General features: G+C 43.3%; 1 protein-coding gene across 9 annotated transcripts in view; it reads left to right on the plus strand.

Moving 5' to 3' along the window:
• The window catches only part of epb41l2 (erythrocyte membrane protein band 4.1 like 2), a 50,042-nt gene that overhangs the window by 9,078 nt on the left and 23,763 nt on the right, over positions 1–17,201 (plus strand). For all 9 annotated transcript variants that reach the window (XM_080048129.1, XM_080048136.1, XM_080048130.1 and 6 more), the window contains exons 2-6: positions 7,425–7,657; positions 7,801–7,986; positions 10,544–10,765; positions 13,794–13,898; positions 14,134–14,176. In XM_080048129.1, coding sequence (XP_079904255.1) covers positions 7,439–7,657; positions 7,801–7,986; positions 10,544–10,765; positions 13,794–13,898; positions 14,134–14,176 — 775 coding nt within the window. In that variant the 5' untranslated portion in view covers positions 7,425–7,438. The remainder of the gene's footprint in view (positions 1–7,424; positions 7,658–7,800; positions 7,987–10,543; positions 10,766–13,793; positions 13,899–14,133; positions 14,177–17,201) is intronic.

Consider the following 17,201-nt stretch of genomic DNA (forward strand, 5'->3'; position numbering starts at 1 on the left):
TACATCAACACTTTTCTTAAAAATATTTCATGTTTCTTACCATGCAAATGGAAATTGATCGAGTATTGAGCCTATTTTGCTCCTGGTGGTGTTAAAGAGTCAAACATGGTTTCACTGCCGTATAGTTTTGCAGCTGACAGTTGCAGTTATGAGCTGACGGTAATAACACGGTGACAAACGTAATGACATAGAATTGGTGTCTTGATTGAAGCGTACCCTATGAGCCGTCTGTCTCAGCAAAAGGGACACTAGTGTTGGTAAGTGTGTGTGTCCTGTGAGGGCAGTGACATGTTTATCAGGTAAAGCTGGGAGTAGAAGAGACAGACAGACAGACAGACAGAGATGGAGAGGAAGATGAAGGACTGGATACACTGAAACAGACAGACAGACTGATACAACAACATACACACAGATTATCCTTTGTGTAATCCTCAATTTGCGTGTCAGAGTGGAGTGTTGGCACAGACATGAACATCAATTTCACACCAACACTCTGACAACAAAAAGTGTGTTTACCGGTGATTCTGTGAGCGTTTACTCGCGTTTTAGAATCTGTTTATGCTTGTGGCTGTGTGCATGCATATGGGTTTGTTTGCTGTATGTGTGTATGCACGTGTCATTGTGTGACAGATGGACAGATTGTACAAGAGAACAGCACAGATTAGGATAGTGTGGGTATTTCAAAACCAAACTGGGGCTCTCAGTATCCGTCGGCTGTTGTTGGGTTGTGAACTTGATGTGATGGATTGGTTTGAAAAGCGACGTTTTTTGTTGTTGCGTCAGACAGTGTTCAGAATGCGAGATGTCCCAGTGCGAACCGCTACCGGATTGGATTTTTAATTCATTAGTCTCAGCTGAACGAGAGTCAATTGATTTCCAATGCTGTGTTTATCGGAGCCAAATGCATTCAGTGGACACCAGCTGTCCGAAACGACCTATGTAGCTCAATAGAAACGCTGTAAATGTTTCTTAACGCACAAAGCAATTGATTTAGTGACGCATATCCACACCAACAGCAAGCAATGCAGCTTTGGGGACAAAAAGTTGGTCATGCGGTTGGAAATATTTCAGCAGCTGTTGCTGGATGGATGCGTTGACATTTTTTACAGACATTCATAGTCCGACGCACCACCAACACGCCCAAACTCTTTTCAATAGTTCAGAAACTTAGCTAAGTCATTCCCTGACATTTCCTCTTGCATCATTAAAGGTCCCATATTATGCTAAATGCACTTTTTAAATGTGTTCTAACATATCCATGGGTCCACAGTGTACCTAGGGACTGCCAAAATATAAAAAAAAATAACAATCTCTCCTTTTCTCACTCTCCCCCTTTCTGAAACCCCCACCCCTCCCCCCAATATACTCCAGTCAGAATTCTCCTCGTTTCTGACCTCACAAACTGGAAAGCCAGAAGCTTTCACTGTGCAGCCCACACCCCTATTTCTTATTGGTCCACGGCCCTGACAGACAGAGGGCGAGGCGTATCTGGCTTTGCTTCCGGACAGGGGGCGGGGGGAGCTCAAAGATGGTATATTTACGAGGGGAGCTGCAGCTCTTTTTAAAAAATAGGCCATTGTGAGTTTAGCTGAACATCAGCATAGTACAATAAATTATCTGAAAGTTTTTTTCAGCAAACAATTAAAGAAAAATGTATTAGGGACCACTAAGACCATATAATATGGTGTATAATAATAGTACCGAAAAGTGTATAATATGGGACCTTTTAAAGGTGCTCCTAGGAACTTTCAATTTGTGTTAATTATTGCACCCATATTAATTCAACATTGAATTGAAATTTGAGCAATGTTTTCTTTTGTTTGGGTGTTTGTGTTATGAGTTTCTAGAAACTAGCTGGTTCTTACAGTTAATATACTGCTATGGAAAAAATTAAGAGACCACTCATAATATTCAGTGTCTCTCGTTTTACTACTTACAGGTATATGTTTAAGTAAAATTAACATTTTGGTTTTATCCTATAAACTACTGACAACGTTTCCACCAAATTTCCCCCAAAACTATTGTCATTAAGAGTATTTACATTAAGTAATTTAGAGTGACACACACACACACACACACACACACACACTCTCTGCTGGATAAGATTTATGATGTCATGCTGTAATTACATCACCTGTTACTACTTTCACAGACACAGTGTGGTGGTCAGGCTGGCACCAGACTTCTGAGTTCACCACACCCACAATACCAGATCTTATCGAGCTATTGAGGGGTTTGGGTTACTTACTCTCATTAATGGCTGTTTGTTTCCTCATCTGGAAAAACAACCAAGCCAATCAGAGCTCTTATAGATGGGATTCATGTTTGGAAGTTACATCTACTGTAAGTGCGTCAGGAACATCTAAAGTGGGATGACTTGCATTTCTCTTCCCCCATTTGGGTTGGTCTCTCTGGTTAGGTACTTTCTGAATTGGATGGGAGGGATACAATGAATTATAGCAGTGCGGAGGATCAGGCAATGGAAGTGTGTTTTGAAATCCACTGAAAATGAGATGTTGCATTTCCCGTCCGTCGGTCTGTCCACACTAAAGCGTGTCATTTCTGCTGTAAATCTAATGTGGTTTGAAATGGGTTTAGGCACGCTCATAATCCCCATTGTCACTTCCATGCTCGTGCACTAATCTGTATTTTTGCTGTGGTAATCTCTTTGTCTCCATGGGGATTTATTGTTGTAGTCCATGAATGTCGTTGCCATGGGAAACCTGTCCCTCCCCTCTCTGACCTCCTATCCTCCCCCTGTTTGTAGTGCTGTTAGGGGCAGGTAAGAATGTCTTATATTATTTGACTGAGAGCTGTCTCATCTGCTTTGTATCAGGTTGTAAAAGAGCGGATGTGGAAAGCCAGTAACATGACTCCGGCTTTATTTGATTTGTTTAAACTTAAGCTGTGTCTGTGTCTATGCTCTCATAAAACGTTATCTCTCGGGCCACAGGCCAGGTCGAGAAGTTGTGGTTGCCATGACGACAACCCCCCCAAAAAACCCAGACGGACGACAATAAAGCTGTTAGGAGAGCTATAGGCCTTGCATTTATGTGTGTGTGTGTGTGTGAAGGGTAAAAACAGCAACGTTTAACATTTTTGGAAATGAGGATCTGGTCTGGTTTGGAGAGTCTGGTCTGTAAAAGTGTGTATAAAAGTCGACACTAACTCTGACCGACCACAGGGATTTTAAAACCAACATAGAAAAAGCGGAGAAAAGTTATTGTCTTAGAGGTCTCTCTGTTTGGCTGTTTATTTATTTAGTCTTGTTTCCTTAGCTTTATTATGCAATACGCAATTTCAACATGGAAGGCAGGCAAGCAATTTAAAGTAATGGCTCAGTGATTCTCTGAAAAACTGTGGATTGCCCATGCTAGTGTGTACATTAGTAATCTGGCACAGTAAATCCTTCTCTCTCTCTCTCCCTCATCCATCCATCCATCCATCCATCCATCTTTCCCTCCCTCTCTCTGCTCCTCTCTTTCACACACTCTCTTCACTATCTCTCTCTCCACCCGACCCCCCTTCTCCAGCCTCTCCGCTCTCACTCGTCTTCTGGCCTTGTTTCTCTGAGCGACAGTCTCTAGGGAAGCAGCACACGCAGGGCGCTGGGGGGAGAGAGAGAGAGAGAGAAGGGAGGATGATGCAGGAGAGAAAATGGCAATGACAGTTTTCTAGGGCAGGCAGGCTGTGTTTGCTTTGAGGTGGCCGACGAAAGTGAAAGAAAAGACAGCGAGTACGAATGGGAAGGCACACGAGTGGTGACAAGAAGTAAAGAGAAAAGCAACATAGGTAAGAGCGCATTAGTTGTGTCCATCAATTCACTTTTATCATTCAAAACCTTCATTTGAAAAACAGTTACTAGATGATGATGACCAAGTGTTGTAAGGACAGCTTTAGTGTCTTGTTTTCGTACAGCAGTAAAGTCTGATGGAGGTGTGTTTACTGAGCTAAAGGTCAAAGGGTTCAGTCAGTGTCATTGTCAATCCACACTGCATAAGTAAATGTTTCATCTTTGCTTGAGAAAAAATCATGTGCAACAGCTGTTCATTGAAAACATGTCCTGCTAGGTGGAACTTGTGTCAAGAAAAACAGAATATTCTTCTAATGCGATTGAGTCGGGCAATTAATAAGATTATGAAAATAACTTGCTTAAACTAAAATAAATACAGATAAGCTGCTTTCAGTGGCAAGCAGCCAGCAAATATGCAATGATTGGTAGATCATGTTAAGATTAGGAAATAAGTTGAGATATGGTTTTATCACGTTAGCTGCAGGCGTTCTTCTCTTGCCTGTTTGGACAACTAGGTTACTTGAACGCAATTAATTGACTGTGAAATAGTGCTACTTTCCTGATGAAACAAACAGACACACCACAATCGTCCAATCTCTTTTAGGAAAGCGAGAGGCAGTTATAATGTCACTGCTATTGTTTATATGGACTGTGGGAAGAAGAGAGAAAGAGGAGGGGTTTAGGGGGGAGATCATGCGAGTGGGCAATTGGAGGGGAATGAAAAGGGGCCCGGAAGAAGGGGATTGGAGAGAGAGAGAGATGAGTGCTGAGATTTGATGGAGAGGAAAAAAGAGGAAGAGACTCCCCGGGGCTGGAGAGAAGAGGAGGATGGAGGGAGAGCGAGGAGTGGGTGAGTTGGGGATGCAGAGAGAGAAAGAGAGAGGTAGAACAAGGTTCCCGGTGTTAGAGAGAGGAGGCCAGTTTAAAGCAGGCCCTAAGAGGCCGTGACGAACATCTTGCAAAAAAGCCGCACTTTGGATGCCAACTCACACAAACACACCCCGCACTGCTAGCTGGCTGGCCCATTGAGAAACAGTGTCTTAGAGTAAGTACTAATAGACCTGGTTTTGATGACTCCTCTTTAGGGGTTGCAAGAAGAGTGGAGGCACACATTGGGCATGGACCAAATCTATTGCCCCATACTGCAGAGGGAACAAAACATATGCTCCAGTTGATTTCAAATTCATGTGGCCCCCTCCTGCATAAATGGCATCCTGCAATACTTCAAATGTCTCCCAAATAGCCCTTTCTTGCACATCTACGTAAAACGGTGGTGAGAACAGTGTCAAAAGGCCTGCATTGTGACACTGTTTTCACACAGTTTACACAGCTGATTCTACTTGGAGTTATTCAGCAGATTTCATTGGATACGTGAAAACTGTGCCTTGCTCGTGGCGCAAAATGCGTTGGTATAGCTATTAGCTAAGTGCATGCGAATCCATCCCATAGTTGTTTAGAAAGACTGTACGATCATCAAACGAACCGTGACATTACTAAATAAATATTGCCTTGTTTTAATAGGAACCAATGTTTAAAGTCACTGGGATTCCCTCTTTCTAACCCTATTATGAGATGAAGGTCAGTTGTATTTGTCCTTTATGTAATTATCTCACCCACATAGTGTTATTTTGCCTTTGACATTTGAACACACCTACATGCACAGCACTTTCTGTCTCATCTCCCCTCCCCACCTCATTAGCCGATCATGCGTAAGGAGACCTGTTCTATTTTTACTCCCGCCTCCTCCCTACGCACCATTGCTGCTCTGTGTGTGTGTGTGTGTGTGTGTGTGTGTGTGTGTGTGTGTGTGTGTGTGTGTGTGTGTGTGTGTGTGTGTGTGTGTGTGTGTGTGTGTGTGTGTGTGTGTGTGTGTGTGTGTGTGTGTGTGTGTGTGTGTGTGTGTGTGTGTGTGTGTGTGTCCTTTCTTATTGAAGGTGGCAGGGCAGAAAAGAGAGTCCAAGAGATCTTGTAAGATGGTCAGAAAATTAAACCCAGACAAAATAGGGAAATCCGAGGGCCAGAGAAGTCGGTGTGTTTGAGAGAGAAAACTGGGAGAGAAAGATTCAGAACAATTGAAAGGACAGTGCATCACAACGACTTAATAATGTATGAATCATGCTTCACCTTCGGCCCCAAGCTGCTTGTGTCATACACCCACAAGACCGAAGCACACTGTGGATGTGTAGGTTGAAACCTTTAGTCATCTGACCCAAACTTGCCATCAAAACCAATGTCAGTGTCATCAATTGTAATCAACTAATTGGTGTCGTGCTGATTAACTGGGATTTGCTGTGATAGGGTGTGTGTGGACAGCGCTGCCAAATATATTTGGGTTGAAGTGTGTGTGTGTGTGTGTGTTCGTTGACTGCAGCTGCAGGGTAAAACCAATGACTCAGATATTAAGACATGAGTACTTCCCTCTCTTTGACTGTCTGTGAGTGTGACTCCTTGTAGCCAGCTGTTGGGCTGTTGACCCAGATGAAACTCATTGTGTGACATATTATTGACATCCTGAACTCTTGTGTTCTTGTATAAAAAAAAGACTTGGATGACTCAATCCAAGAGCTAATGTTTCAAACAGCTATGAGCTCATGTGCTAACAGCTGTGAGCCAAAGGGCACGTTTAACCGACTTACATGGCAACAATATCATTTTGGTGCTTTTATTCCATACATGACTATGGTGGTGCCTTTTATAGCTTTACATGTTTTTGTCTATCATGTCTTCTTCCTCCTATTGTGAAGGGAAACATTGATCCCACTCCTAGAAAACACCATGGGCCTATGTGGCTCATTTATAAAAGATACTCCAGACTAAATCAAAATTGCGTGTCATGAAAAATTAATATTTTCAAATTCAGTGGGGAAGTCAGATTTTTTTTCTCCTGCTGCTCTGTGTTAGCCAGCCTGAAAATCCAGACCCATATCTAGAACGATAGAGGGTCTGGCCACGATCAATAGTAATTCCCAACTCAAGGGGCGGCTCCTACTTGTGCTTTTCAAATGCCACTGCACGCAATTGGATAAAACTACAACCAATCAGAGCAATGAACCAGGTGACGTATTTAGCCCCGTTCGTTTAGCGAACTGTGAAATTTAAACTTTTGCCGTGGCCGGTCAGCAAAACAGAAAATTCCTCTTACTTGCTAATGAAAGATTTGGGTGCCGTCTTCCGAATCGTAAAGGGCCGAGGCCAAATCCGTCTCAAACTCAAACAACATATCCGCAGCCATTTTTGACGTTTACTATCACGTCTTCGACGGCACATGCACAGCACTGTCGCCATCCGGTTACGTCCGCCCCTGAGCATGCCTGAGCACTATACATAGGGCTCTGGCCCGCCCATATCAGAAAGAACGATTTGATTGGTGGCTCAGGATTTCATGACATATTTAATGAGCTTCAATGGAGAGTGTCCAGAACAACAGGCGCAGCAAATTTAATTTGCCAGCGCCTAGCGGCAGGTCTGGATTTCCAGGCTAGTTCTGTGTAATAAAGCCACAGATTATCATCATTTTGTTTTTAGGATGATGGTCCAATTAAAGAAATCCTGAATAAAATCTACACATCACATTCATAGTAAAGTTGAATCTGACCCTCTCCTTTTCGCTCTCCTTTCTTTGGCTGTGCAGGTTGACGTGTCACCATGACGACAGAAGCGGGCTCTGAGACGGAGGTGAAGGAGAAAGCGGCCGAGGAGTCAGCCGCTGAGCCTGAGCAGACAGAGAAGGCCTCAGAAGAAAGCCCAGAACCAGCCAACGACCAAGGAGAGGAGAAAGACAAGGAGGAGAAGGAGGGCAAAGAGGGAAAAGGAATATCTAAATACCTGCCAACATGGCTTAAGAAGCAGAAGTCTCAGAGCCAGGTTTGATAATTACTACTCTTTATAGAATTAACCCTGCCTGAGTTATTATGGAGCAATCGTTTAATGTTCTTAAATCATACCACACAAATGTTTTGGTTGACTCTTTTTTTAATGTTTTGTTTTTGTTTTCTTGACCCACGAAGACGTCCCCGACCAAGGAGGCCCCGCCCACAGAGGAAGCGGTTACCGAGGTGACAGCCAACCAAGAGGGCCCTGTCCCGGAAGTCAACGGTCACGCAGAGGAAGTGGAAGAGAAGGAGGCAGCAAAGTCCGAGCAAGTCAACGAGAAAGAAGCAGAGTCTGATTCCAACGCCAGTGCAGACACTGAGGTAATGGTTCTTCTGCACTCCTCATCAGTACACATACTTCTCGCATCAAGTCTACTTTATTGAGTCTTGGTTTATGCATGATCTTTATTTACTCTCCCAACATACATAAGCCTAGCTGTGGGTGAGTGACCTAAATTCCATTGTGGTTACTTCCTTTGGCATTCAGCAGTCCATGGAGTCTATATCACTATGTCCCTTTTTGTAGCAGTACAGGGATTGAAAAGAAAGAAGAAAAAAACATTACAGACTGCGCCACATTAAAGTTATTAGCAGAAATAATAGCTAATTGCCTTTTGAAGTCATGTAATTCAGCTTAAATGCTGGAGCATATGGTCTCCTTGCAGCCCAATACCAAACAAGCCAAGCTAGGTTTCCGGTTTCGTGGACCAGGGTTTGGGAACTTCTGAGCTATAGGTATCCACTGCCTGGCGCTGACAATATTAAATACATAAATAAAATAAAAAATACCCATCCATCAAAGCAGTAGCTCAACATTTCTGGAATGTACCATTATGCCCTTTCTTGCTGAGTGTTAGATGAGAAGAATGATAGCACCCTCATACATCTAGATTTACAGCTACTCTGTCCAAATGCTACAAACCACCTACCGGCACATGTAAATTGAGCTTTTGAAAAAGGAGCCCCTTTTACACAGCCGGGAATATGCCGGAATTTCGGCCCTCCGCCCTGCTGTATAAATGCGACCGTTGCGGAACGAGGGAAGAAAGGTGCAAGAGATTGTTCCGGGAATTTTACTACCTCGGGGGGCAGTAAGATTGCCGACACAATCAGTTCCGCCTCTGTATAAATGCGGCCAGCTTATTGTTGCGGAACAGGGGGGCGTTTGACGTTCCATAGCCTACGTTCTAAACATGCGACCATGTTAGCAGTTGAAGGACGTGTGTTTAACATTAATCACGGCGGCCTGATGTCCCGTAAAAATCACCAAATAAAAGGAACGGCGTATAATCTAGCTGGTCATAAAGTCCGCTGCTCAATCCAAACCCCCACGCTTCATTTTGCAGAGTTTACAAGTCTATTTCTGCCCAGGGGAAGTTGTACAATGGGAAAGCTAGGCTAGGCTAAGCTAGGCTGCGACCGGATCGCCGCCGCTGTTATTATCCTAAGTCTGAGCGTATATCCACACTTTATTTCTGCCTACAGTAACGTGACTTCACACACTGTGTGTATGTGTATGTCTGATTGGCAGATCTCTGCCCTCACAAAGAGACTAGCTCACAGCCAACCTGTCACACACACACACACACACACACACACACACACACACACACACACACACACACACACAGACACAGACACAGACACAGAGGTGAAGCGGATTGATTTTGTCAGTTTGGTTAACAGTCCCAGTGATGTTGGACTCAGCGCGTAGCGAGATCAACCGGCACATTGTGGGGACAGTAAAATACGGCCCTCTTACTGCAAGCTCCAGCACTTCTGCTCTCAATTCACCAGCCAGTGTTGTTGTTGTAAAGCAGCTGACCGGCGCGGTGCTAAATGTTTACGTCACACCTGACGCTGTTTACAAGCACCTCTTTCATTCCGGAACGCTGTGTAAAAGGGGCTACTGATGCGCCAGCAGGCCGGCGTTGCTTGGTTCTGTGTAAATAACACAGAAGCAAGCAAAGCCGGCATATTGGAGTGATGTTGTTCCGTCAATATGCCGCAATCTCTATGTAAAAGGGGCTAGTGATTAGTGCCGGGCTATTTCTTGGCCATGCATGGTCACTTCCAAGATTATTGTCGTCACAATGAGGTTGCCAGTCAAGTGGTGGCCACTCCAGGAAGTAACCGCTCCCTGTCAAGAACTTGTCCAGCAAACATTAAAGCAGTATACTATCGACATCGTGATCTTACCCTACTATTCCTCTTGAGATAATAATTTGAGTAAAAAGAGTAGCAGTAGTTTGGATCACCAAAAACTGTAACACTTTTCAGAACAACAGGAATTATTTATGTGTCTTGAACCTTCAGATTATAATGTGAATAATTTGATACTCATTAACAATATTTGATTTACCGGTACATCAAACTCTGTTGGAAACACTTAATTAAAAACTGAAGGGCACATGAAAGTTATTTAGTAATTACAGAGGTGGAACCACCATAAAATCCCACAACAGTAAGCTGCTGAAAAGTATTTTGTGCCTAAACAAATTCCCCCCTACTCTCAGCTAGAGTGAGAAAGAGAGAGTGACACACACACACACACACACAGTCATTCTACCTCGCGCATACACATGCACACACATAAACTGTTCCATCCAGTGATCACATTTAGCCATCCAGGCCCACCCAGTGACATCAACGTTTCAGTAATCTGGCCAAAAGAAACGCCTGCAGTTTTCTAAGAGCAGATGCCGACTAGTACAGAGGGGGAATTACAAAAGGAACTAGATAGAAAGAGAACAGTGTTCCCTCAGTCAGATCTGTGTTGATTTCGTAAATTGTCATACGACGGGAACCTAGGCATTGTAACTGCGGTTTGACATAAATTGCCTCCTTTTATTTCCTCCCACCTCTTCTATTCTGTCAGCCCGCCAAGGAAGAGAAGGTGGAAGAGAGTGCCGAAAGTCATCCTGAAGAGAACAAGGGGATAACTGGGGGAGCAGAGGAGCAGAAGCAGGGAGGTGAAGAGGAGGGAGGCCAGACCTCCATTTTCCAGTCTCCTCTTCGCCTGGTGAGAAAGACCAAGATGAAGCTGGTGGTGTGTCACGTGTCCCTCCTGGACGGGACCAACTTCACCTGTGAAGTGGAGGTAAGTCCAGAGCCTAGCGGACACACATGGTTGAATATAGCAGCAAAGAAGGTGGGGACAGAGGAAACAATTAATTAGTTGGGACAAGTCTCTAGATTATATCATTTAATTACCATTCCTTTTAAAATGTCTTTGATGCAGCTTATTTAAACATGTTAAGAACTCCTCTTGCTGTTTGTTAATTCAATGAAAGCCGTTCCAATGTTCTGTCATGCTGCTGCCAGGTGTTATGGCAGCCATTCTACATTGGAAGCGGTTAGTTCTGTTCTGATGGCTGATGTGTAGCAAACTGCAGAATGTGACGGAACATCAGTAGCGTGTAGCAATGTATGTAGCGTCCCGCTTTAATATTTTTAATTTCACCGTGCAAGATAAGATTGATGTTTATGAAGCAGTCTAATTTTTCCTTCCGTTCATAAACACGTTTCTTGTGTTTATGAACGGTACTAAAGTTTATCTTGCTTGGTAATATTAGCATTATTAATCTGACATACAAATAATCAACAAAAACTGAAAGCTCCTCGTAGCGTCTTTAAAGAGGGAAGTGTAAAGAGTCAGGATTTTCACAGTATCCGTCGTGAGTGCCAGTGTGTCAATGATGTAATTGCTAATAGGATCGTGTGTGCGCGCATGAGAGTGGGGGTATTTAACTTTCTGACTCAAAGTGCAGTAATGGCAGAAGCTCCCTCTCACATAGTTTGGGCGTGGTTTAGGGGATAAATGCAGAGCAAATCAGAGCTCGCTACAGGGGCTTGTCTGGAGACCAGAACTCCACACACACACACACACACACACACACACACACACACACACACACACACACACACACACACACACACACACACACACACACACACACACACACACACACACACACACACACACACACACACACACACACACACACACACACACACACACACACACACACACACACACACACACACACACACACACACACACACACAGCAGATTATAGGGGGTCCCACCAGATTAGTTTTCTGCATCTGTTACTCCCTAACAAGCACGTGCATGGCCCCCCCTCCTGCCACCCCCTCGCTCTCTCTCACACACACACACATACACGTATACACACTGTAGCGTGTCTGAGATTTTATTTTAAGTGTTTTAATTTGTTTTTCTCTTAACTTCAAGTAGATATTATAGAAGGAGAGATGAATAAATCATTTGAATAGAAAGGTTTCTCAATGCCCCTTAGCTTCAGTAACTGGTTCAATGGAATGAGCTCTCTTCAAGTTAATTTCTTCCCATTTGGTCTAGGGATTTCAACTGGCAACTTTAACCAGGGCAAAACCATTTCCTCTTATCTACTACCGTATGCCAACGCCCCAAATGGCGAGCATGTGAGTGTCTACGGCTATTTGAACAGTAGCTGCTTTGTCCCACAACAGAAAACGCCGATACCGCAACTCACTGCTATTGTCCTGAAGTGCTCACACACACACACACACACACACACACACACACACACTGTCACACACATTATCCATCTATCCCTTCCCTCCACACACTGGGATAGTTAGGTCGCAAGAGGCAGAGATGCACAATGCATTCCAGAGATTACATTTTCTGTTTTGCCCAGCAGGCCTCCAGTGCACACACACAAACACACACACGCACTCGCACACACACACACACTCGTACACTAGTTTTAACTCTTAACTACAGTGTATACTTTAATCATCCATATGTCTTGTTTTTCTCTTGTTATGGTGTGTTTCAAAGGAGAGTCTTAGTGTCACATGGTCTTAAAGCAGTTTCTAAGGACTTCATTAGTATTGCTTTCAGCAGGATTTGGCTGTCACACGGTTTAAGTACCTCTTCATAGTATTTCGTTAAGTTCAGACATGAGTCAAGTAGTTGTTGCCATTGTAAGGCACAGTTGCTATGGTTATGAAGCTGTTCCCTTACTGCCTATGTTTTAACCAACAAAACAAAACAAGATACAGACAAGGGCTTTACCTCAGTCTCCAGATCTAATGGGAACATTATATTGTTACTGGGGATACAGACTGTAAAATGAGATGGTACTGAAACTGCCTTTTTAAATTCATTTCACATTTAAAAAATGAACATTAGGTACACTATTCTAATAAGGCCTGTTGCATCATAGTCATGCAGATCAATGTATATGGCACAACATTGTGTAACAGGCCTCCAACATTTTGTGAACAAAAGTAACACGCTCACAGCCATCAGATGATTGTTCTTGGGTAGTGCCTTGCTTAGAGGCAGATTGGCACTTGGCACAGACTCAGACACCCTAAAAGGTCATCTTCCCATATTCTCTGGGCGTTCAGAATGTGGCTACTGTGAGAGTGTGTGTGTGTGTATGCGGTGCATGTGCTTGACCCCAAGTTTAGGAAAATACCGCAGATGTTTTCAGCTGTCCCAGGACCAGAAGAAAAATGCGCTCTTTCATCCTCTTTCCTCCTTCCACTTTCACCACGCTCCCTGTCCCTGCCTGTGAGGCCGTCTGGCGTCTGCGCAATTCCACACTCATTTTTGCCGTGTGTGTGTGGCTGGCTGTGGCTGTGCTGACTAACCGAAAAGAAATGAAACTTATTAAATAATTTCATTCTTTCTCATCATTTCTTCCACCCTCTCTCTGTCTGACCTTCTGTCTGTCTAAAGGCCACTGTTGTGTGTCTGTGTACGTGCACTCTCGCTCAGGCCTGCGCATGCATGCATGGATGGATGGGTGCTAAATGTCATTGTCATAGTTGAGCGTGGAGGATTTTATGGCTAAGGCCCCCATCGGGCCTATGAAGGAATGCGTAGCAAAGACAGATGGAGAGATTGAGAAAGGCAGTAGGAGATGAATGGAACAGATGTAGATGAAACGGAAGAAACAGAGATCGCATTGATAGAGAGAGAGAGAGAGCGAGAGAGAGACCATTTGAAACGTTACAAGTAGAAATGCTTAGGAGCTTTAAATGTTATTCTATCAAAGTAGCACACTAACGTACAAAAAAGTAATCCTTTTTGAATCTCTTTCCCTCTGCAGAAACGTGCTAAGGGGCAGTTCCTATTCTTTAAGGTGTGCGAGCAACTTAACCTAATGGAAAAAGACTACTTTGGTCTGACATACAAAGACAACCATGAACACGAGGTATGTACCAATACACACACACACACACACACACACACACACACACACACACACACACACACACACACACACACACACACACATACACAGGATGTGTTTAAAGCCAAATAAGACAGTTAATGTACACGAATAGCAGCTCCAGACATGGACGTCTGTAGAGTGTCCTCTGACATTGTGTCATGATAGAGGTTAACTTCCTTCCTGCTCTGTCTCTCTCACTGCCTCTTTCTCCCAGTGCTGGTTGGATCCCACTAAGGAAATCAAGAGACAGATACGCAGTAAGTTTGTCTTTATTTTATTTTTTTGCTTTTGCTATGATAAAGTTTCACACAAGTCCATCCGTCCACTGGTTCTTCCATCTGTGCGTTTCCCTCAGCCTGCAAGATGTTCGCCATCATCTCAGCCAAAAGGCAATGAATTAAATATAAATATTGAATTAATAAAGGAGGCTTTCAAGAAAAGACAAAACAGCTTCACAATGAGGTCAGGACAAAGCCAGAGACACTTGATATCAAACGACAGCAGTCTTGCCAGAGCTGGCAGTGTGTAAGGGGGTTAACAACAGTGTGATCACTTTGTTTCATTATTCATCAATTTCTTTATTAGAGGTTGTGAATTTATAAACGCAGCAGCGGCATCTGACAGTTTGTGGAGCAAGCAACCACAGTTAAAGATACATTTTCTTTTTGAATGTGCCTGTTATAATTCAAAAGTCGTCCTAATGTTGTGATGACATCCATAATTTGTACATTTGACATCACAGTACAGATGCATAGGATCTTGTTATAGATGTACTTATTTTCTTTCGCTGTTTATTTTTATGTTTTAAGTCATTACATGCTTTAACCCATTGATGACTATGGCAATCTAGGATGCATGTCCTTAATGCCTGAGGGTTTTCTGAAAAAATAGTACGAATTGTCAAGTCTACCAAAACCTTAATATCTAAGCCTGTGTAGCACATAGAAACATGAAATAAAATACATTTAAAAGTTAAGGTTCACAGGTTTTATTTAAACATGCTCCCTTAGCGCTTACAAACCAACAAATATTTCTAAAAATCGTCAAAATTAGATGAATTAGAAAATTATTAAATATTGTTAATAAATAGATGCAATGTGTTGTGTGATTTTCGTCAGTAGTCTATAGTAGACCTTGATTCTGCGCACCAAACGCCACTAACTGTTCTGTCGCCGACATAGCTGGCGTATTTTTTTTATTATTTTGTTTTATTTTTTTATTTTTTATTTTTTTGATTGACATGATTTTCGGCAAACCACACAACTTTTGGCTGGTCACGTGGTCTTAAAAAAATCAACAAAACCCACCTCATGTGTATTTGAACCAATGACAGTGCATTCTATGCTGGGAATGCCATGAAAATTAGATAAAGTAATAATGCTGCGCGACGCAGCATCAGGCAGGAGAGCCAATGTGGCATCGCGCAGCAGCCGTCATCAATGGGTTCACACACACACACACACACACACACAGCTGTGAACTGCCAAGCTGCACTCGTTAGAGGAAGTCTCAGTAAAAGCATATAATTTCATCTCATAAAGTGTTATTTTAGAATTAGCCCAAGTGTGGTAGTTACATCTGGGTGTTTGCTTCCATGTGTACTGTAGGTGTAAGCAGCGCAGAATGTGTGGGGAACTCATGCCTGTGTTTTTGTGGCTGTGTTGCCGTGTCTGCCTGTGGTTCACGGATGAGTGGTATGCAACTGGCCGCATATGTTGGTTTGTGTGTGTGTGGGTGTGTGTTTATGGTGAGACAGAGACTGCATCATTTGTGTTGGATACTTCTGCCTGTGTGTGTACAGACAGACAGTAAATGACAGGTTTGACAGCAGTCGGCTATGTACTGCCAGTGTATGTCTGTCCATTACACAACTCTATTTCACAGTCACTGGGCTGGTACCTGAGTATTTGTCATTGAAAGTTTTCTATGGATCTTTTGAATTATTTTTTTGCAAAGCTGTGGCATGTGGCTGTGCTTTTAGCGTCTTGTTCCAGGCCACACTGGGGTATAAGGAAAACCTAACAACATTGTTGACTCTTGCAGAATTATTTACCATTTAAAAAAAAAAATATGTTCAAAGAGGTTGACAGGTTTCGGTCTGTGGCTGTGCTAAACATCTGGGGAGACTCGTACCCGTGCGCGCTTGTGTCTGTGTATGTGTCTGCCAACTGAAAGTTGGGAGAATGGGGCAGCAGTCAAGTAAAAAGGAGAAAAATAAAGACGGAAAAGCTGTTTTAAAATGAAGCTTGACGCAACAGTTATCAGAATTGGACTGAGAGCGCCTGTAAAAATTCAGCTTGAAGCCACCAATTTTAGCTGTCTGCAGTCACATCCATTGTTACAAACAGCGCAACAAATTCTGCCCCGCGATAAAACCCTGTCTGCCCTTGAGACCAAAGTAAGCACCCATGATACTAAAACTTGGGTTGATCTAACAAATGACAAGAGTCGAAGTCGGGCTGATTTTTCCCAGGAGTTTCACTTGAAGCCGAGCACGAAGACTGAAAAGTCTGAATTGAGTCCAGTCAGTCAGTCAAACCTCTCCTGTGCGTGTGGCTGAAGTTAATGTTTAACAGCTCCCACACACCTTCTCTCAGTAATCAAACACCTTTACAGCGTTAGGTGTCTCCCTGTGCTGATGGTCGGTTCACTTTCGCGCTACATTTGCAGCCATTTGTGTTGAGAACAAACAGCAGCTGCTAGTAAGTAATAGGATCACATGAATATTTTATAATTTATGGTTAAAGGCCAGCTTGGTAGGAATTCCCCCCCTCCCAAAAAAAAGTCATACAAGAAGAATTATGCCCCGGTAGAATCTTTGGTGTTGTGTTTATCCGTCCCTCCCTCTGACTGTATTTTGCATATGTAGCATTCGTTGGTTGTGTTGATTCAGACTTTGCTCCTCCTCCCTTATACATCCTAGCAAATAGCAGCCTTTAGAAAAAGTAGGCGGTGTAGTGGATATGTTGCGGGAAGGTGAGGTATAGGATGTGTCCATGTATGTATGTGTTTTTAGTATGCATCATGGGGCGGATTTATGGACGTCATGTGTTTGTGTAGAAAGACGGAATGGTCACAAGAGATTCTTGAAGCACTTAGTGCTCCCAGGCAGCCAGACATACAAACTCAATTTCACCCCCCAGATACAGCTCATACAACAACACACTAACAGACACACGCGGGCTACCAAACAGGACTATCTGCCCTCAAGATTTTCCGATTTTCCGATCACCTTGTTCTCACCTCTTGTGTTGCATCTCTTAAGTCTTATACCCAGTTAAA

This window comes from Ammodytes marinus (assembly GCF_949987685.1).
Source record: "Ammodytes marinus genome assembly, chromosome: 19".
Classification (NCBI taxonomy): domain Eukaryota; kingdom Metazoa; phylum Chordata; class Actinopteri; order Uranoscopiformes; family Ammodytidae; genus Ammodytes; species Ammodytes marinus.